Source organism: Chaetura pelagica, unplaced genomic scaffold (genome assembly GCF_000747805.2).
Source record: "Chaetura pelagica isolate M959 unplaced genomic scaffold, ChaPel_1.0 scaffold314, whole genome shotgun sequence".
Lineage (NCBI taxonomy): Eukaryota > Metazoa > Chordata > Aves > Apodiformes > Apodidae > Chaetura > Chaetura pelagica.
Genome location: NW_009953218.1, coordinates 1006659 through 1028686, shown reverse-complemented (window position 1 = coordinate 1028686; position 22028 = coordinate 1006659). Strand labels below are relative to the sequence as shown.

General features: G+C 38.1%; 1 protein-coding gene across 1 annotated transcript; it reads left to right on the top strand.

Annotated features, from left to right (window-relative positions):
* Positions 1-256: 256 nt before the first annotated feature.
* Positions 257-14172, top strand: FRS2 (fibroblast growth factor receptor substrate 2). Its single transcript, XM_009997726.1, has 6 exons — positions 257-362; positions 3798-3889; positions 5688-5874; positions 9051-9209; positions 10097-10260; positions 12464-14172. Exons 2-6 carry the CDS (start codon positions 3824-3826, stop codon positions 13412-13414), a joined length of 1527 nt encoding a protein of 508 aa, XP_009996028.1. The 5' UTR covers positions 257-362; positions 3798-3823; the 3' UTR covers positions 13415-14172.
* Positions 14173-22028: the final 7856 nt, after the last annotated feature.

The window sequence follows — 22028 nt, the reverse complement described above, 5'->3', positions numbered from 1 at the left end:
GTAATTTCCACACAGTAAATTGTGCAAAGAGTGGAGTATGAGTGGAGTCCCCCATTGTGACACCAGCTAGGCACTGAAATGTTGGGGAAGCTCTAAGAGACCAGTCTCTTGTCTAAAACTCCATTTAAGATGCATCCTAGCCATGAAGACCTCACTTGACATAATACGGCTAAAAAAAAAAAAAGTAGTATGTCTGTTAGTTTACTAACAGGCATCTTAAAAACAAGAAAAAATACATGTTTATATACTCTTCTAGTTCTAGGTCAAATTACTAGTTCTGTGACAAGACAACATGACACTTTGAGTATGACAGAAGCCCTGATGCTGCAACAGAGGCTGGGAATATTAATGGCCAAATCTAGGTGAGTGATTTTTTAATTCTGTGAGTTCCCTAGCTGTTTAATTTCTTCCTCATAGCCTTGCTTCACCTCTCTCCTTTGAAGTAACATTGCAGTTCTTGGTTTTCTGGAGTATGATTTATCGTGGTTTAGGCCCAGCCTGTGACTGAGCATTACATGGCTGCTTGCTCAGTCTTTCTCCCTTGTGGAATGGGGAGGAGATAACAGAACAAAAAGCTCATGGATTGAGGCAAGGACAGGGAGCTTTCACTCACTAATTATGGTCATGGGCAAAACAGAGTCAGGGGGAAAAATCAGTGTAATTTGTTACTAGTCAAATCAGAGTAGGTTAACGAGACACTGATTTTTCTACCTCCTCCTCCTCAGTGCAGGGGGATGAGGAATAGGGGTTGCAGTCAGTTCATCACATGTTGTCTCTGCCTCTCCTTTCTCCCCAGGGGGAGGACTCCTCACACACTTGCCCTGCACCAGTGTGGGGGCACTCCCACAGGAGACAGTCCTCCATGAACTTATCCAACTTGAGTCCTTCCCCATGGGCTGCAGTTCTTCCCAAATTGCTCCAGCATGAGTCCTTCCCATAAGGTGCAGTCCTTGAGGAACAGATTGCTCCAGTGCAGGCTTCCCATGGGATCACAAGTGCTGCCAGGAGCCTGCTCCAGTGCAGGTTTCCCACCAGGTCACAGCCTCCTTTGGGCCTCCACCTTTTCTGGTGTGGGGTCCTCTGTGTGTTGCAGGTGGATATTTGCTCCACCATGGACCTCTGTCGGCTGCGAGGGCACAGCCTACCTCATGATGATCTTCACTGAGTGCTGCAGGGAATCTCTGTTCTAGCACCTGGAGCACCTCTTCCCCCTCCTTCTTCTTCACTGACCTTGGTGTCTGCAGAGGTGTTTCTCTCCCATCCCACCCCTTTCTCCACAGCAGGTCCTCCAGCAGTATCTTTTCCCCTTCTTACATACCCTCTTGCAAAGGTGACTGCCATCACTGATGAATTTGGCCTCAGCCAGTGGCAGCTCTGACTTGGAGCTGGGGAAGTGTCTAGCTGCTTCTTCTAGATGCCGTCCCTGCTGCCTCTCCCATTCTACCAAAGCCCCACACTGACCCAGCACACGATTACATGCCTTTTCTTCGTTGTTCTTGGCGTACAGGGGCTATAGTTCATACAAGTTCATATTCTACATCTTTCTACTTGCAACTCGAGTGATTTTTCTGAGACGACTTTGCAGTTAACATTTTTTTAACTGTTTTTTAAGTTTGCTGGCACCTGCCTCCAACAGATTTGATCTGTTATTTTATGTTGAGTGCAAAGGAAATCATGATTCTATAATAGCATGCTGCTATCTAGTTCTGTTTCCACTTTGTCAAAGCATTTGGGGAAGTCTAAGACTCAGCTTTATTAAGTGAAAGCATCTGTGCCTGAAGGCTACTTAGAAGCTTCTGTAGCTATGGCTGCTGCATGGACCAGGGCTTGAAAATCTATTGCAAACTTACATATTCATTGCTAATCTGCATTGCATTTGTTTTCACATTGCTCTTTTTAGCCATGAATTCTCAGAATAAATAGGGTAGCATCAGTAGATTAACAAGAGCAACATCTGAACATTACCGTCATGCGGCATTGTGGGGTGCCAGGGTAGGAAATTAGGAATAGGTGTTTTTAGCTGTATCTGCCTTTCTAATCAAAACAGGCAGAATTAATAAGCAAAACAATGGAAGAGTTAAAGTAACATTGGGATGTATGTGTGAAGACTATTAAAAGTAGTCTGTGATTGAGACTGATTAATAAAATTGAGGATTTCACTATGCAAAAACACAGTTGTGTGTAGCATAGCTTCTCTCTTCATCAGTGGAAGCAAACAGCCAAGTTCCTAGTTCCATTTTGAGTCTGTCAAGTTAATGCACATTTTCATGTTATGGCCAGAAATTACAATTTTGACTACTTGTCTGGTGTTCTGTCTCTTTGTTACTGGTTTAATCTAAGCCATGTTGTTACTCTTTCTGTTAAGTTCTTCATTTCATCTCTGCAGGGGTTTAGTGGCATATTTGTACAAATTTGTAAGTTCTCTAGGGTAGTAGTATCTCTCAAGAGGCTTTTCTGGTTAAGAAGAGAGGAAGAGTTAGCTGCTCTTCATTATATTCATTGCACCTTATTTCTTAGCAGACTAAAGTGCCACTTGGATGCTACTGCTGCATGCTAATACAAATGCCTGTCTAGAAGACAAGTCCCAGTTTTCCTAAGGTGACATCAGATTTTTTTCCCCTTTAGTTGGTGAAATTAACCAACCAGTTCTGTTTTCCTTCTTGATTCCTAATGTCATATCCCTTGCTAGCTTACTCTCTTCCAGGATTTTGCACCACTTTTCATTTGTGTAGCGGAAATTTTAGTTTCTAGCCCATATAAAGATGATGTAAATGGTTTAAGATTTTTGTCTGGCTTTTTTGTAGTTAAGAAATACCAGACTTGCCGTTCTCTGCAAGGTGGTAGAAGGAGGAGAAGCAAGTTGTGAGACTTGTTTTATGAACATTTTATCATACTGTTTTATGAAAGTTTTACCATATATACAGAAAACTTTAAAGGAAAATATTAAAACCACCAAATATTTATTTTTGGTTTCTTTAATTTAGCCATGCTGTTCTGTGTGAGTTGAATATTTTGCTGTTTTATAGCTAATGAAGTAGACTGTAGAACACAATTTAATCCAAACTGAACTTAATAGAAACACATTTTTTTAAAAAATGTATTGAATGCAAGGTTTTTTCCTTCCCTTGACTTTGATTACATAGTTTTATGTACATTGCTGTATGGGAAGTATTTAAAAGTGGAAGCACAGAGCCTGGCTTCACGGCTGCCAGGCCTGCAGGCCTGGAACACCTCCACCCTCTATGGTGAGCCAGCCCTGGAGCTGCCCAAGCCAGGGCAGCCTCTCAGGATTGCCGTGTGGACTCTTTGTGTTGCTTGTGCCTGGTAACCTCCTACAGCCCAGGGCTTGCATGGGTGTCACTAGGGCTGTGTGCAGCAGTCTGAGCTGGGGAGGGCTCATTTAGAGGGAGCTGGAGTCCTGGTAGTTGCCTTGTGTACAGGCTCTGGTTTAAGACATGAGAATTGCACCCAGTAAGTTGTTTTTTGTTTTCCCTCAAGCTGCTACCATGGGAATTAAGATGACAAATCAAATGGGTCTGTTTGGTAGTAACCTCAAATTGAATTATCAGTAGGACATCAGCAGCTCAGTTTTGCCACTCCTTAATGGCAAATCTTAAGTATTTTAAACAATTTGTAATATTTATGTTGATTTTTTTTTAATTACATATGACTGCAGAATTAATAATGAAGAACTGTAATTTCAGAGAGCAATTTGTGTTGGGTTGTTTTGTCAATGATACTTTATTTTTACTTAATCTAAATGGTCATTCTGTTCTTTGTTTTTTCCCCCCCTTTAGAGATCACATGGTCTTCTAAAGAAGTCATGGGTAGCTGTTGTAGCTGTCCAGATAAAGAAACTGTCCCAGATAACCATCGAAACAAGTTTAAGGTAAGCTGCCTTGGTATGCTGTTACTTATTTTGTTGCTTTCTTGTGACGTGGGTTTATGATGGAAAAAAAAAATATGAAAGTAGGGTCAGTGGTTAAATCATTGCAGAGTTGCAGGTGTCTGTGGCTACAGGTTTCTCTTGACCCTTTGAGAAATCCTTTCTTACCAGCAGTGACGGGAATTTGCTAGGCAGGGTAGGCTTTTTTATGTCAGTTTTGATCATCAGGAAGGAGAAGAAGCCTTGTCTTTTTGATCCATTTTATCTGGAAGAGCCCAAGTAAGCATTGTTGCCTCTGGCAGGTTATGGAAGTTAGGAAGGGAGGTGTAAGCATAAGGAAGAGCTATTGGAGAAGTGTGCTTATGTACCTGGATGCAGGGTCAGCAATGGAAATTTTTAGGACTGCTGGTTTTACTTGAAAATCACCAATGATTGTAGCATTTTGCGAACTTTTGTCCTTTACATGAAGAAATTTTATTTATAAATGTGCTTCTGTCCCTTATATCCCTGGAATTTTTAAGCTTGTGAACACTTGTTCATGTGCTTAACATGCTTAACATGAAGTTGCTGAAGTAAGTGACTTTAAGTAAACATACCTTTGCATAGTCACACAAGTCAGATTTGTTTCTGTGCTCCAAACTGTCACTGAGTTGGCAAAGGAATGTAATGCTTTCATAGTGAAAATGATTCATGCGTTGCCTTAGGGCAGCAGTGAAATGAGCTTTAAAGCCATGGGAATTTCTGGAAATGTTTAATATTATCAGTTCAAAAAGCTGAAGGGTAAAATAATTTTTCTGTTTTCTTGCTTTTTATACATTTGACATCACTTTGTATAACTAGATCCTATTTTTCTTCTTGTAGAATTTCTCTATTGTGTGTGTGGGTGCTTATTTAGCAGCAGAGAGGAGAAGATGAAAGGATGTAATTTGCAAAATGAAGAAAGTTGGCATAAGCCTCTGTAGCTGATGAAACTATTCCTAATTCTTTTCAGTTGACTAGATTTCAAGTTGGAAATGTCTCTTTAAGGAATAACATTGATACTATAGGGAAGATTTTTTTGGTAGCCTTTTTATTAAGTAAGAATTGCACTGAAAGCAGCATTCTGAAATAAAATACGTGTAGAGTAAAAGATATGTTGTCTAAATTCTATAAAGGATGCAGATGACCTCAAACTGGTTTCAAAGCAGAAAAAGTAAGAATTTAAGCTTCACACACGTGTTTTCACGCAAGATAGCCACAGGTTATTTGAATTATTTGTTGACTTTAAAAAGGCAGAAAAAAAAATCTAAAACAGTCTGGTGATTCAGCACAGTGCAAGGCTATACAAGTATGTGAAGGAAGCTTTATCTTGGAGCCCCTTATCCTTTTTCTTTCTTTTTTCCAGTTGTAAGTGGGGTTATGTGACAAAGGAAAGATATCGATATATTTTTTAAAAAGGAGGCTCTGAAAGATTCCATTATCTGGGGTATTCCTTATCTGTGTGGAAATACTAGAATAGGTACATCAAGCCAGGTTTTAAAAAAAAAATGTTTAACTTATGCATCTCTTCTATTTCCAATTTCTCCTCACATTTTACAATAATGTTATGCAGTCTCATTCATATGGTTTTAAAATGTGTATTATTTTAATTCTGGGTTGGTTTAGTAAAGGAACTGGTTCGGTGAGATGTGGTTTTTTAAACTTTCACCTCAGAGGTTGTAACTAATATGACAGAGCAGGTAGAGCGCATCAGTGATACATTATTAGTAGTGGTACTGGTGCTCAAAAGAGTACTTAATGCTATTTAATTTCCTTTTTATAGGTTATTAATGTGGATGATGATGGTAATGAACTGGGTTCTGGCATAATGGAACTTACAGACACAGAATTAATTTTGTACACACGTAAAAGGGACTCTGTAAAATGGCACTACCTCTGTCTCCGTCGCTATGGCTATGACTCAAATCTTTTCTCTTTTGAAAGTGGCAGAAGGTGTCAAACTGGACAAGGTATGTGGAATTTTTGTGTATAAAGCTTTTTTGAAATTTATTTGATGTTAGAAGACAATTTTGTTTTAAAAAAATGATGTTTGCTTGACCTTTCGCAAGGGTTATAAAGGCAATAGTTTACATGTGAATGTGGTTTCTTGAAAAAAGTAAGGTAACTTAAGAGGAATGTTCTTATGGTAAACTGTGGATTTGAGTTGCTGTAGGTCTGGAGCACTTCATGCTGATATGTGTGGAAACTTCTGGTCAACCTAAGAGGTGATTTGACAGGGAAATACTCCTACCTCAGAGGTTGATTTGACTTTCAGGGAGGGGCGGTGAAACTTGGAACTGTGGATGATTCTCCTCAGAATTGTAAGAATTCCTGATGTTTAGATTTTAAGAGACAGAAGCACTGGTATGAACTGGATATCCCTACCCTATTATTGTCTTAAGTAACACAGTTGTGTTTCATCCACTTCTAAAACAAATACCATTTTCATTTATATCAATGACATAATTCTCAAATTTTGACATATTTTTGTATGAGGTGTGTAAATTCCAGCTGTGCTCAGTTATTTTCTTTGTAGCATTAATTGGAAAAAGATGGTTACCTTTCCAGTTTCCAGATCATGCCTGCCTTGGCCAAGGTTGGTTCCCAGGGATGATGTAGAGAAGATGTAGGCTTTTTTCTCTTTCTACATAGCAGCAGTTCCCAAGGGAATTGCTGTTTTGGTTGAGGTCTCGGCCTCGTTTTGGGTCTGTCTACTGTGATGAAGCTGTGTGTCATTAGAATTCTTATGTATTCATGCATGGTGAAATTAAGTTGCATTTTAATTTTCTCACAGGTTTGCAGCATTTACTAATGTTTTTACCTAATAATGATTTTACCAATTGTCATTAAAAAAAAAAAAATCACTGTAAAAAATCAGGAAGATTAAATACTTGATTGTAAACAAAGCTGGTCAATCTTCATTGTCCAGGCAGAGGTAAAGGCAGAGAGGTTATTTTTTATATGATTTTTCAAGGCATTCTCAGTTAATCTCCTTATGAGAAACAGAGATGTTTACAGTATACCCCATCTTAAACTAAATTTTCAGGCTTCTAAGAAGAAAGAAATAAACTTTGTTTTGGAGAAAATTACTTGAATTGATTTTTCAGGATTAATTTACTGCTTCTTCTAAACATGTAAAATAGATACTAATAAAATGAAATAAAAAATACTATTTTGAAGGTTCTTTTCCATGGCCTATTAGCAAGTCTGCAGAAATTTTCCACTGAGTCTAATTGACTTCTCTGCTTTGCTTCTAAATCCTTTAATTTTTTATTTTTTTAATAGAAAAGATTAAGCAGACTGTGTAAGCAGCAACCATTTCCTCCTTCTTTTGTTTCTTGCCTTCCTTACGTAATATTAAAATACTGTGATTATTGAGAAAAAGGAAATCTGGCAGAAAATGTTCTCTGCTGCCTTTTTGCAGAGGAGCATTGTTCCTGACACCTACACTTGATTTTATGGGCACAGTTGCAAAATTCCATCCTCACTTCAGGAGATGACCAAGAAGTTTTTTGTTAAGAATACCCTGAATACTGCCCAGCAACTTTTACTGATTGCCTTAGTCAATATTCTTGTTTGCATTTTCCATTTTATCTCAAATTGTATCTATTGATGAGTTGTCAGAATGCTCTGATGGTGAAACGTTGAGTTTGTGCTAGGTGTTAACAAATGTTGAATACATGTTTTGGGAGCACAGCTAATAGGTACTTCAGGATAGAAAACCTGGAGGAGCTTGTGTGTCGCTGTTTTGTGTAAATGACAGATCACATGGCATTTATTTTTAATTTATTTAATAAAAATAAAAGCTTTGTCAAGTTGTTTTTGCTTGCAGTGTCAGTGCCAATTTGGTTCACTTCATAGGTTAAGGAATCAGCAATTTGGAAGCATGTTTTTTTACACAAAGAGGCAACTGAATTTCTTAGAAACATGCAGGAAGGTTCTTTAAGCTTGTGAACCTAGATTTTTTAAATTTTATTTTTTGTCCATTAAGATCTAAGTATCCAGTGTGTAATTTCAGAAATACACAGAAAATTAAATATGGTCTGTTGAGCTGGATCATGGGTTGAGGACATGTAGTAGAAGCATCTCTACAGCTGCTGTCTTGCAAGCATGGAGCTTATTCACAGCACCAACTAGTTGTTGAGTGTCATTACTCTTAGTCCATATGGTATATTCCCAGCTGGGTTTTTGTGAACTACTGCCATGTGGAGCATTTATGATAGTTCTGATCTGTCACTGTTCTGCGTCCTTAAGTAAATATGGTGATAGGAATTGCCAATATATTAACATAATTGCACTTAGAGAACTAACTATATAGGTAGGTAGTTTTTATTAAAGAGTGTTTTAAGATTGTAATACTCATTTTAAAAAATGAGCACCTGCATCCACGTTTAACAAGCATGTCAACTTTAACTTTATGCTTTCAATGGAAGAATAATCCAAAGCTGCGACTTTGCTGGTGAGGGTAAGTTGGGGCACTCCCTGCTGTTTAAAGGCAAAGTGGCACAATACGCACACGACATACATGGTATTGATGCTGACTTTGTGTTCTGTGTCTCTCCTTTAGCCTAAAGCAGTTGGTTTGTTACTGTCTGTATCACACAGTTTGTCTTACTAGCTTTTCATTTTAATCTTTTTAAAGAAACTACACTTTTACCCAGTGTTTAAATCCTTCTTTCCTCTTGTGCAGGTATCTTATGTTTATGGTAATTCAATAGAAATCTGATTTTAAAAATACGAACTTGTAGCAACACAGTAGTTTCATTTAGTGTTTTTATTCGTTGATTGATTTACTTAACAGGTATAATTTTATCAGGTTAAGAAAAAAAAAGAAAAACTATTGTCCTGTTTTGTGCCTTTTTTCCTCCCCCTCATTTAGCACTCAAAACTTAGTTTTGCTTTTAATTGCGTCAGTTTTTTGTTCTAATTTAACTTTTGGTGCATGGGAAACTTACTCTTTTCTTAGATATTAAAGGTTCCCACAGTAATTTTGTGTGTTTTGGTGCAATAAAATTTTTTTAACATTTTGCTTCCTTCACAGGTGTTCATTATGGGGATTCCAGTTCTGTCGTTTGAAAGCTGTATACATTGCAAAGCATGTTTCTTACACTCAAGGATTTTGATTTTTTTTATTGTGTATTTATAGGAATCTTTGCCTTTAAATGTGCCCGTGCAGAAGAGCTGTTTAATATGTTGCAAGAGATAATGCAGAATAATAGCATAAATGTGGTAGAAGAGCCAGTAGTAGAAAGGAATAATCATCAAACTGAGTTGGAAGCTCCAAGAACCCCTCGAACGCCTACCAGTAAGTGTGGTTATACCATCAGATGACATACCTGAATGTTACATGGTACTTAGCTTTACATTTGTTTTCTTTTTAATTACTTAAAGATTTAATGTAAATTAAATGCTGTTTTCAGCTAAGAGGCTAATTACCAGTAATGCATTCTCTTGAGGAACTAGCTGAGGATTCTCTTTTGAGAATCTTAAGTCTTGGGAGCAAAACTGCCACAGTCAAGTTCTTCCGCTTTCAGAAATAAATTTTAGGAACTTAGTTGTTGCATAAGAACACTGCTTTATATTGAATTGCTTTATAATATATTGCTGTATTGTAGCATTTCTGAGAAATGTTTATGTTGGGCAGCGTTCCAACCTTTTTCTGAGAAAACGAAGTAATAGGAATACCACATCTATAGTGGGTTTAGAATCTCTCCTGCTGCGAGTAGATGGATGGATGGATAGAATGAAGTCTTTTAAAAAAGACTGGAGGGTTTTAAAGCAGATATTTAAGCCAGAGGGTTTTTAAGGCTTGATATTTCAAACTAGGAATTCCAGGTTAGTGATTATTTCAGAGAAATGGAAGCTTAAGTAAATAAGTCCCTGTTAGGGAGACGTTAATTGTATAAAGAGAAGTTGGAGAGGGAATTTACTGGGATGACTGTGGTGTGTAATATACCTAGATCTCAGTGGTTGCTTCAGACATGTTTCTCGGTAAATATTGTGATGCTATACTTTGCAATTTGTTTTCCCTTTTCTTCCCCCCAGCAAAATTGAGCGTCATGAATATTTAACACTGTTTTACTATTTTAATTTCTCTTTTGAAAATCAAAAACAAAGATACGAAGCATCTTACTCATATACAGTATAATGCTCTATTTTAATATGGTTTTGCTTGTTTTCTAATCGAATCAGCTCCTGGGTTCAACGCACAAAGTTTACCTAATGGCTATCCCAGATATCCATCTTTTGGAGATGCTTCATCACATCCTTCCAGCAGACATCCTTCTGTCGGAAGTGCACGCCTCCCCTCTGTCGGTGAAGAATCAACACATCCGTTACTTGTAGCAGAGGAGCAAGTGGGTATTTTTCCCCCTCAGATCATTTAGGTTCTACATTAGTTCATATTTTTCTAGTGTTTATTCTATAGGAATTCATTTTTGGTTTTCAGTATCAACTGTAATGTGTTCCTACCTATATATTAACTACCTCAGAGAGGCATTTGCTTTGCCTCTTTAAAATGATACTTTGTAGCATAGCTGACTAGTTTCAAGAATTGTTTTTAGACTGATAAATTGTATTTTATAATGAGATATCCTATTGAAAAAGTGTCTTTACATGTAAGACTTCTATCTGGGGAGTAGGAATAATGGAGTAATTTTGGTTAAAAGAGACGTCTAGAGTACTCCAGGCCAAATTCTAAAGTTAGAGGAGGCTGCACAGAGCCTAGTCCTATCATGTGTTGAATACTCCAAACAAGGGGATTCCATAGTGTCTCTGAGCCATGTGTTCCAGTGCTGGACTACCCTTGTCAAAGCATTCTTCCCTAACACATAATCAGATTTTTTCCTGTTAAGCTGATGTCTGTTGCCCCTTAGCCTTTTGCTGAACATACCTTAAAATTGTCTGGTGCTGTCTTTTCTGTATCTTACCAGATAGCTAAAAAAAGCTATTAGGTTTTTTCCTGGCCTTCTTTTAAGACTAAACAAGGATGGCTCTCTTGGCTTCTTGTATGTCACATGCTTCAGACCCTCTAATCATCGCCCTCCACTGGATTGCTCCACAGTAGTGGTGTCTGTCTTCAAACACAAAGCAATGCACATTTGGTTTTTATTGCTGTAAGGATACACTGCTGACTCACATTCAATTCACCATCCACCTGGAACCCTGATGCTTTTCTGCAAAGCTGCTATCAAGTCAGTTGGTGTCTAGTCTGGCTGTTTTTGCATGCCAGGCTCTTGACTTTGCATTTGCTGTTGCTGAACTGCATGAGGTTTCTGTGAGGTCACTTCTCCAGGCTGCTGAGATGCCTCAGGGGAAACCCTACTGATTTGGGATAGACTGAAAGCTTTCTGAGGGTGTGTTCTATCTCATAATTCAGATTGTTGATGAAAATATTAGCCAAGTTTAATGGAATGTAATGTGGTTTAGGAGGACTCTTGTATTTGGCAAGATACAGTCTTGGAAATCAGAGAAAGTAACTGGAGCAAAGTGCAGTTAGCTGTCTTGGGGGAAAGGATTCAGTTGGAGTGCCCACAGAAGAGTCCAAGAGATGCTTTTGGAGTTACTGAAGAGTAAATGAGTTTAAAGAATCAATGTAGGAGTCAAGTGAGATTAAATGACACTTTGGTTTGTAGAGCTTGACAGAGAAATTGGGAAGCCCAGATGACTGCTGCCATAAAACACTTATTTTGCCATTTGGATATCCAGACACAGAATTAAAATCCGGAGAAAGAACCCATTACTTCAGTCTTTACCTTTCAGCTTCGTGTTGATCCACTGTGGGGACTCAGAGGCATAAACTAGTGGTGTATTCCTGCCTTTATTTGTGGCATCTGGTCTAACTCTTGCTCCTTTTTAATTCTGAGTGCCAGAATTCTTATGGAAGTGTATGTTTGTCTGTTTCAGTTTCTGATAATAGGAGGCTCTTGGCTTTTGAAGAAAGAATGGAGTGTTCTGCCAGTAGAGCCAACCTTTCCTCTTTTTGCTCAAGTAGTACACAAGGCGAGATCCTGGGGAGGGGCTTTTGTTGTTGTTTTGTAAATTTCCTTTTCAGTGTGGAAATAAAAGATAAATTTAGCCAAAGCAACAGTTGAACTGTAGGTCACTATCATGGTAAGGGACGACACAGGAGAGCTCTGCTTTGCTCATTTGTCCAAGTGAACTAATGAACTAAGTTGGAGCAGCCTGGGGCTGCCCTGACCAGAGCAGAGCTGGAATAGAACATGAAAAGCTGTAACTAGAGCACAACTAGGAATAAAACATCAAATCCAAACAATTATAAATGTAGGATGTAAATTGCATTATTTTGTCTGCCTTGACTACCTCTAATTTTATTTAATGTTAATAAAACCAACAACAATTACAGTGAAAACAACCAAAACTGAGCACAGTTCAGGAAAATGTGAAAGAGATTACCTTTGCTCTTAAACAGCTGCTATAATGAGATTGGGTTTTCAGGTATTTTGAGTTTTAAAACATGAGGAGTTAAGAAAGAAATTTAGAAGGGGGAAAAAAGTGCAAAAAACATTTGAATTTACCTTTATTTTTTCCCCCTTTTAGGTGCATACTTACGTCAACACTACTGGAGTACAAGAGGAAAGAAAAAATCGATCAAGTGTGCATGTGCCACTGGAATCAAAGCTTTCAAACACTGAAACAACTAAAGTGAAAGAAGATCAGATGTGTACTGATGACAGAGATGCTCAGGTTCTCCTGGAGCCTGAAGGAGTCAAGTTTGTTTTAGGACCAACACCTGTTCAAAGGCAGTTAATGGAAAGAGAGAAACTGGAGCAACTTGGGAGAGACCAAGTTAGCGGCAGCAGCACAAACAACACTGAATGGGACACTGGGTACGACAGTGATGAACGTAGAGAAACACCATCTGGTAATAAATTGGTGTATGAAAATATAAATAGGTTATCAATCCCTAGTGCCTCAGGGGTCAGGAGAGGTCGTTTGACATCAATCAGTACCTCAGATACCCAGAACATTAACAACTCTGCTCAGAGGAGAACTGCGCTGTTGAACTATGAGAACTTGCCATCCTTGCCTCCTGTTTGGGAAGCCCACAAGCTGAGTAGAGATGAAGATGACAGTTTAGGACCAAAGACCCCATCTCTGAATGGCTACCACAATAACCTAGATCCAATGCATAATTATGTCAATACAGAGAATGTAACGGTACCAGCAAGTGCTCATAAAGTAGAATTTACACGACGTCGGGACTGTACCCCAACAGTCTTTAACTTTGACATTAGGCGTCCAAGTTTAGAACACAGGCAGCTCAACTATATACAGGTTGACTTGGAAGGTGGTAGTGACTCCGACAACCCTCAGACTCCAAAAACCCCCACCACTCCACTTCCGCAAACTCCAACCAGGCGCACAGAGCTGTATGCTGTGATAGACATCGAAAGAACTGCTGCTATGTCAAGTTTGCAAAAAGCACTGCCCCGAGATGATGGTACTTCTAGGAAAACTAGACATAACAGTACAGACGTGCCTATGTGAGCCTGGGAAGCATGAAATCATTTGCACCTTTTGTGAAGTTTATAAAATTGAAGATGCAAATACCTTGCATTTCTTAACACTAACGCCTTTTATAGACTAATAGAATTTTTTCTGCATACTTCATGTACTTGTCTAACTAAAGGGAATTAATGTAGAGCAAGTATTCATTTAGGTAACACTTTCATTCTACAGTAGTAGTCATTACTGCATAGCAGCATCATCACCTTTCACAGTGCCTCTTTAAATTGATTAGAGTCTGAGTGATATGCCAGTGTTGAATTTATAAATATTCTGGTCTGGTGCCTATACTTATTGATGGCATTTATAACACTTTTAAAAGCCTCTTGATATGTGCATTATTAGCAGGTAAACCTAATCTTTCAAGATACCTATGTTATGTTTATTCCTCGTTGAAGTGGCTCCTCCAGAATGAAATGTATGTAATGCATTAATTCACTCAGTTTGACATACACAAGATATCTTGGTTCATCTCAAAAGATATAAACACCACACCTTTTTTTGTCTGTTTGGGTTTTTTTTAGGACCACATGGGCAAGAAGGCCTTTAATTCCTAATAGTTTTCTTAACTTGTGTGATGTTTAAGAGGTCACATCGAAGTTTGTTATCAGAGCTATAAACACATCAAAACCCAGCCTTAAGCTGCTTCCACTGGAAATGAATTCCAAGTGGTGTATCAATTCCCTGTGAAACCTGACAGAATTTTAATCTCATTAGAGTTGTGGAGGGTTTTTTTGTGAAGGAATTCACAGGTTGGCTGTATGAATTAAGGCTCTCTTGTAATTTCTTAGTTCAGTGTGCCTTCCTTTCTTTGCATTCGTGTGTTTCTTTTTTATCTGTTCCATAATGTCTTGTTTTAAAAGTCAGAATTTTGTACATAGCTTTAATTATTGTTCAGGGTCATTTATGTGTTTGTCTTACTCTCTGCATTTGACAAGACTCCTGAAGGTCAAATGCTTGTCCAGTGTTCTACTTTTTTATGCCTGACAGAAATATCCCAGCTCTCCAGCAGCATGCATTATTGCACAACTGGAAAGGTTTATTCTGCAGTTATTGTCTTCCTCTAAAGCATCAGACACAGGTTACACGAGAGGCAGGGTACTGGTTCTTTATAGAAAATTGTACATTCTAGCAATGTGCATCCATAGTGGATAGGATAATTTAGAAAGAGATGTAGTAAATTATCTGAAGCTAGTGTTATCTACAGGCAGACTTCTTTTCTTTTTGCAGTTGGTGAACTTGGTTACAATGATGGCTGCTCAGTGTTATAGGTACATGCAGGCAAAATGTTGTTTGTTGAATATGCCAGATGCACCCTTGGCAGAAGTTTGGGGGTTTTTTTTGTTTTGGTTTTGGGTATTTTTTTGTTGTTTTTTTAAATATTCAGAATAATTTTAGAATTCTGGCAGTATTGCAAGTGCACCTTGGTACTAGCAGAAGAAGAGATTACTCTTGAGCCTGTGATTGCAAAGGAACTGACACTTGTGTGAGCTGGTTTGATGTAAAATAACCTTTGAACTGTGAGTGAGAAAAACATGCAAGAAAAGCCATTTGGAGATCTGAAAAAGAATTAGGGTCTTCATGCAATATTTGAAGTTTTATAAAAAACAAACTACAGTTATTCTCAGTCTTTTAAATTGGAGTGTGTTCCTGTTTCTATGTTAACTTCTTCATGGGTCATTTCACAGTTCCATAGTGGTAACACCTGAAATACATGCATCTTGCAGTAAGGGATATCAGGCAACCTTTTCACTCTGACTTTCATTTCAGACTGTGTGGTACTGAAATACCAGATGCACAAAGAACATCATTTGCAGGAGTAAAACATGGGAGTAATTGAGACCATTATGAGGATCCTAGAAAGAAAACTCATTAATGATTTCACTGTCAACCTATGCATACTCTTGTGATAGACCCGTTGACTTGTGGGGAAACCATGGTACTCATGAAGGTAATGACTGTCTAGAGCTAGACATTTTACAGGTCTGCAGTGTTAGTGTTCCTTCACATCTTTGCTATTGCCTCACCTTACCCTTGTGGACCAGTCTTGGTCTGTATTGAAGAGAAACTGCCAGGTATTGCAAATTCTTACTGGGTTCATGGTAATGGTGTGATTCTTGTTCTTAGCTTATAGCTCATTTAAATTTGTGAACTGAACTAATGCCTTCAGCATGTGTTTTGAGGCAAATGTGTTTGATCTAGATAGCTGCCTAGAAATATTTGGTCCTCATCTGTAGAGTATGGGTGTTTCAGAAATACTAATTGATTGGACCCTTACACCTGTGAGACAGGGAAGTAATAGTCTTAATTGACAAATAGGGAAATGGAGGCTTCAGGTAGATTCTAAGTGACCTGCCAAAATTAGAACCAGCCCTATCTCTCCTTAGTTCCAGTGCACTGTCCTATGTGTTTATCCTGAATAGTCTCAGATACAAGGCGTAGTCTGAGTAATTTTTTTATGTTCTTGCAAGTTTCACAGTACTTCATAAGGGTGTTTTCTTAGCTTTGGTCCCCAGAATTTAAAACATATATTGAGATTATTTCAACTTTCTGTAGCCTTAATTATATTAACAAGTCTGATGACATATTTTCCAGAGCTATTCCTTTTTTACACTTTACAGGTGGGATAATGCTTTCTCGTTTTGTGTATGCTGCAAACATACTGGGTAAGCCCTGTTACACATGCTACTCATCTATAGCATTCCTTATTGTCTGCCCCTTGAAGTAGATGTAGTTGCAATGCACTTTACCCTTTGAGACTTGGTAAATATTTTTCCAATTCAGTCTCTTTAAAGGCTGTGATGTTAGGTTTAATGTCTGTAATCTAGGATTCAGTTTTCAGCTGAAATGTCTCTACAACATTTATATTGTATTTATTTTGAGCCCACAGGTGTACAGAATAAGAAACTACAAATATGTAACCATTTTCTTTATTTGAGATGTGAAGTTTACATAAACTAGGTCCTGCAAAAATGGCAGCATTCAGTGAGTTCTACTTTTAATTCATAACATGCAATTGGCTGTTACACTTCAAGCACATTTGACAAGGGAAAGCCTTGAACTGTAGATATTTCTTTAACACAATGATTTGGGAAAGACATACATTAGTGTATCTTTTGAACAAGGAAACTGAGTTGATAAAAAAGATGGAATGGTGACCAAAAGTACATAATAAAGGTTGTACTAGAATTAGAGTTCTTGAAAATTGAATCCATTGTTTATATCAGCAAAACGTTGTTTTTCTCAAATTGATGTCAAGAGGAGGACCAATTTCTTTTAATTTTGTGGTGTTTCCTGGTGACTTCATAAAACAACACAAAAAAGACCCTTCCGACAAGCTTAATTCTCTAATTAGAACATTTTTTGTTTCCCCTGGTAAGTACGTTTTACTTATGACAGGAGTTGAATGTAATCAAGTGCATTGAAGCACTGCTCTTGTTCCTATTAAAATCTATGGAACTTTTATAGAAATCTTAAGTTTTCAGATAGACATTTCATATCATAATCTGCTCGATTTCCCAGATGTTTGGGTATTTGTACGTGTGCTTACACCTCTGGCTAGGGCTTGGGTGTAAAAAGGGCCCCAGAAGGGTATAAGCTGTATGAAGTCCAAACCTATGTCAAAACAGGGCTGCTCTTTTGCAGGTGGCAGACCAGCAGTTGATTTTGCTGGTTGTTTTTAACAGCGTATATTGGTTCAAAATCTGGCTATCCTTGTTTTTGGTTTATATTTGACCACTTGTAGATGAGACAGAGTCAGGAGAGAGCGCTCACTGTCAGTGAAGTGAAAATGCAAGTTGTGATTAATATCAGTTACTACTTTGAGCGTATAATGATGTATCTGATCTGGACCTCTATTTCTAAGCAGTATTTTCCTCTTCATGTAAGGTGGGATCAATGGTGAAATTCTGTTTCTGCACTGTACTAATTTATTTAATGGCTGCAAATAAGATGAAGCTGATTTAGTAGGAACTAATAGTGGACTTAATTCTGAAATTCTCCTATTTCCCCTAAAGAAGTTGGATTCTTCAGTTTGATAGAATTAGGTATTATTTTGAATTTAATTATAAGACCTTTCCCATCTTTTCCTTGAGGTAGCAATTCAGGCATTTATATTTGACAGTATTTACTTAATATAAACATAAGTTCATTTATGATATCTTTATTTTAAATTCATATACACTCCAAAACAAAAAAAAAAAAATCCACAAAAAACTGCGTTAAGATGGAGTCAAGGTTGCTGATGTCCTTCTTACAGAGCATACACAAAAAATAAAGGAAGTCTTGAGTTAAGGTTCTTTTGCAAGCTTTAGGAATTACTTGCTCTTTTGGATAACATAAGTGAATAAGAAAAAAACCCAACAACTTAGCAGCTGTAACTCTGACCGTGTGTACATTATTTCTTGTGATACTGTGCTGTAAGGTATGTGGCAAAGTATGTCAAATGTCTTATGAGGATATTGTTCTAACACAGTGTTTACTCCAGATTAACGCAGTATTTTGTTTGGAAATGTGTAGGTGTACAGATAGAATGCAAGAGATAAAGTTACTTTAAAAGTTGATGAAACAAGTGTCGGACATTTCTATATTTTTTTATATATTACAAAGGGCATTTCAAAATTTTTCTTGCAGTTTTAGTTAATTATTTAGTGCAGTAATATACATATATTGTGACAACATTTTCTGCTATACCCATTACTTTGGTGTAATTCTATTTTATGTAGCAAAAATGTGTATATACAAAGGAGATTATGCTAAAAATATGCTTAAGAAATAGGCTTGAGCCCTTCAGAACAGGGCCCGTCTTCCTCTGTGTTTGCAAAGTACAGGATGCCCTGGGGTCCCCTGGGGCGAGCGAATGGCCCAGCAATGAGTGTGGAGGGGCAGCTCCTCTGCTCTGCAGGGGAAGCCTTGGAACAGAAGGTGTCCTCAGGCTGGCCTTGCCAGCATGGGCATCCCCAATGCCACCTGCCAGCAACCCAGAGTCCATGTGTCTTTTGGTCCAGTCCTTTCCTTGGACAGTAGGAAAGGAAGTCTGAATTAGGAGCTTTGATGTCATCAGGGAATCTTCCTTGTTAGCAGGGTTATCCTTCCGGAGCTTGTTTGGGCCTCATATAGCGTCTTTTGAAGCCAAACAAATGGTTTGCGTTGGCCTCAAGGGACACTGGATGTGTTCCTACAAGATCAAGTTCTGCTGATGTAACAGCTCTGTTACACCTGAGGAGCTGGTTGGTCAAGTTCTTCAGGAATGGTCTAAAAATACTGTAAAAATATAAATATATTTAATTACATGTACTGAAAAAAAAAATAATCCTATTTGTTGTGGTCAGAGTTCAGAATATTATGTGAATTTTGATTTCTTAGTCATACTTGCATATATATTGCTTTATTATGTATGAAAGAGGAAGTGATTCTGAAGTGTGTGAAAGATCAGGATTACACCTGTTTTTTAATGGTTATGTTATTTAGGAATGGATGTCAGCAAATTTAACTCCATATTAATGCAGTTTTTTTGCATTAGAATATGCGTGTATATATCATACACCCACATTTTATATATAATATATTATATATTTGGTACTAACTTTGTATTTTCCCTGAAATGTTGCCAAATCTCCAGCACAGATGTTCTCATTTGTAAGACTTTGGTACTTCAGAACTGAATGTATAGGAGATGCCCTGCTAGGACAGGAGAGTGTTGTATGGTGTCCCACAGTCCAGGTGCCCCAACCAGCGGGCACATTGCCTTTTTCATATCCCGCTTCCTTGCAGCTTCACCTTTTGTCTCCTGAAAACCAGTCTGTCTTTTAACTGAACTGCAGACCTGCTGTCACAGTGCAGCCTAGTACCCATCCAGTGTGAAAGCTGGCTGGCAGCAGTAAGAATTCAGTAGTCACCAGTGTGCCACAAATGCATTTATTAAATGCAGAAATAGACATTTCTACAAAGGCCAAAACCTTATGTTGTATGTTCTTTTCTTGTCATTATGTTGTACAATATTGTAAGATTATTGTATGTCCTAATTTGCATTATGAAATGTTTTTTCCTACTTAAAGGCATAAATATAGCAACTTTGTATAAAGGTAGCTTTCTAGATTTTTATTTCTTTTATATAAAAAGTCTAAACAGTGGGAGTACCATTGCCAAATTGTTTATAAAATTTCAAATAATTTGCCCTGTTCAATGAATTTGTTTTTACAAACATTCCATATTTCTTGTATGAAAAAAGTGATACTATACTATGCAGAAAGAGCGGATTTTTATGCCATTCCATGTTAATCTTAAAAAAAACCAAAACAACCAACAACAAAATCTTGTTTTAAGCTGTCATTACTGAGAAAGCTTACCAAATGTGCATTTTAAAAATGTATTATGTATTATGACAACATTTCCCCCTTCACCTGTGCCAACTTCATTTGGAAAAAAAATAATAAATTGTAGCATGGCAATAAACTATTGATTTTACATTGAAAAATCATCTGTGGGTTGCTTCAGTATTTCCCAATGTTAGTGTGGCTGGTCTGGATTTCGTTAGTATAACTTTCTTGCTTTTCTCTCAATGGTTGCTTCAGGTATCCACCTCTCCTCCCTCCCCCCTTGTGTTCCACTCATTACACAGTGGGAAAACCAAAACAGAACATGATGACCTGGATTCTATAATTTTTTCTCCAAGCTTTTGTTTCATTTCTATGAGTGTTCTGTCACATCTTTCTCATGTATGTAGACTTTTTTAAAATTCTGGTAGCACTGTTGCTATCAACTACTGGCTAGTGAATCACATTCCAGCCACGTGAAATGTGCTCCTTTCTCAGTTATTAAATTATAAGATTTCACAAAACCCAAATGAACTTTGCTGGCAGAGTACTGATAAATTCAGAAAGAAAGTAATAGGAAAATAGAAGGTTGAAGTCCTGTCCAGATAACCTTTTCAGTTTCTTCTGGAGACTATGAAATATGGTGGTGATTTATCAAAATTCAGTGTTTCCTCTTTTCTCACCCCCAAGTCACTGTTCTAGGGCATAATTTCAATAAATATGTTTCTGTCCAACAAGTCAATAAAGCACTAGAAACATCAGGAGATGTTTTGTCTTTGGAACCTCTTAAGAAATAGTACATGGTCGTTGCAGAGTGTTGGTTAGGTAACTGACATCTTGAAAACTCAATTGTCAAGAAGGTTTTCATATCCCTGGCCAGCAGTTTTGCAGCTTTCCTAATGGGAATGGCTGCTTAGCAGTCCACTAAGGTTAACATTTCCATACTAACAGATAACTAGCAATGTTATAAGTTAAAGATAACACAACTGATGTGGTACCAATATGCATATGCCTCCCATTCTTGACCTGATGATGCTTTGTTCTGAAATAAAATTTTGAAGCCAGCTCTAAATAGGTGGCATTAAGGAGCCAGCATCCCAGGCATGTGTGCGTGGTACCAAGATTTGCAATAATGATATAAACTGGCTTTGTTAAATTTCCCACACAATAATAATACATCTGTTAATACTCAGCTGGGAGCACCTGAAGAGTTGGATTTTGTGAAGTCTCTGTTTTCCTTCCAACTTCAAACTCCTGTTTGCTCAGAGGCTTAAGTGGCTGGTTTGACTGAAGTTAACCCTCAAAGTATTGATGCCTGAATCATTTGTCTTGACCAATTACTATTGACCTGGAAAGAGACGAGGTGATTTACAAAGCATACATGTTGATGAAAAGATTAAAGTGAGGCACTGTTTCTTTTCTCCTTCACTTCCTAAACTTAGTATTGTGTGTGACCTTAAGAACTGCCACTGGCACAGGAGGTGAGGATGCTGTGCGGCTGCGAGAGGTAGGAACCCACAACCAGTGCTTCTGCTCAGCTCTTCCCGTTCTGGCCTTGCTCCTTCTACAGGTGGTAAACCTTAGCTTAGCAATAGCCAGAAGATCCTTAAACCAAACTTACAGGTTTGCTGTAGCAAGTTTTTCTGTGAGCGGCTGATCTTCCAAAGGTCACAGCTCAGACAATTGGCCCAGGCACTTTCAAACGTTTCCCCCTCCCCCAGGTCATTCCACAGTAGCAGCAAATGTTAAATCCTTACTTCAGTGAAAGTCTTTATGAAAGCTCTGAGATAAAAATAGTTAACTTTGCTTTAGTTGGGTTATTAGCCTTAACCAACACTTAGGATACTTTTTACATAACTGAGAACTGATGACGTTAACATTCAGTTCTTACTGTAGTTTTCAGAACAAGGTTAGGGGGGATGACAGATCTAACTCTAGAGAAAACAAAGCAAAAAAGCCCAAAGAACTCCAGAAAAATACTAACTAGGTCTTGACAGACTTATGACAGATAGGTGTGACATGTTTGGGTTTTTGTTGTTTTTTTTTTTGCCATCTCTGCTGGGATAGATACTTGTCTTGGGCCAGTTTGAATCTAGAACAAAAAGCTTTCCATGCACCCCGAGGGATTTTGTATCAGGCAGCAAGAGGCAGAACAGCAGCTGGAACGAACTCTTGTGGAACTCTGCATGCAGCCAGCACACAGAGCAGTGAACGACAAGGCCGCAGCCTCTTTGGGCAGAGGAAAGGAGCGGGGGGGAGACAGGGCAGGGCAGGGCAGGGCC

Excerpts from the sequence above, each read along its gene's own strand:
- FRS2 (XM_009997726.1), top strand. The coding sequence starts at position 3,824 with ATGGGTAGCTGTTGTAGCTGTCCAGATAAAGAAACTGTCCCAGATAAC. Across the intron at positions 5,875-9,050 it reads AAGGTGTCAAACTGGACAAG|GAATCTTTGCCTTTAAATGT; the intron begins GTATGTGGAATT and ends GTGTATTTATAG. Across the intron at positions 9,210-10,096 it reads AACCCCTCGAACGCCTACCA|CTCCTGGGTTCAACGCACAA; the intron begins GTAAGTGTGGTT and ends TAATCGAATCAG.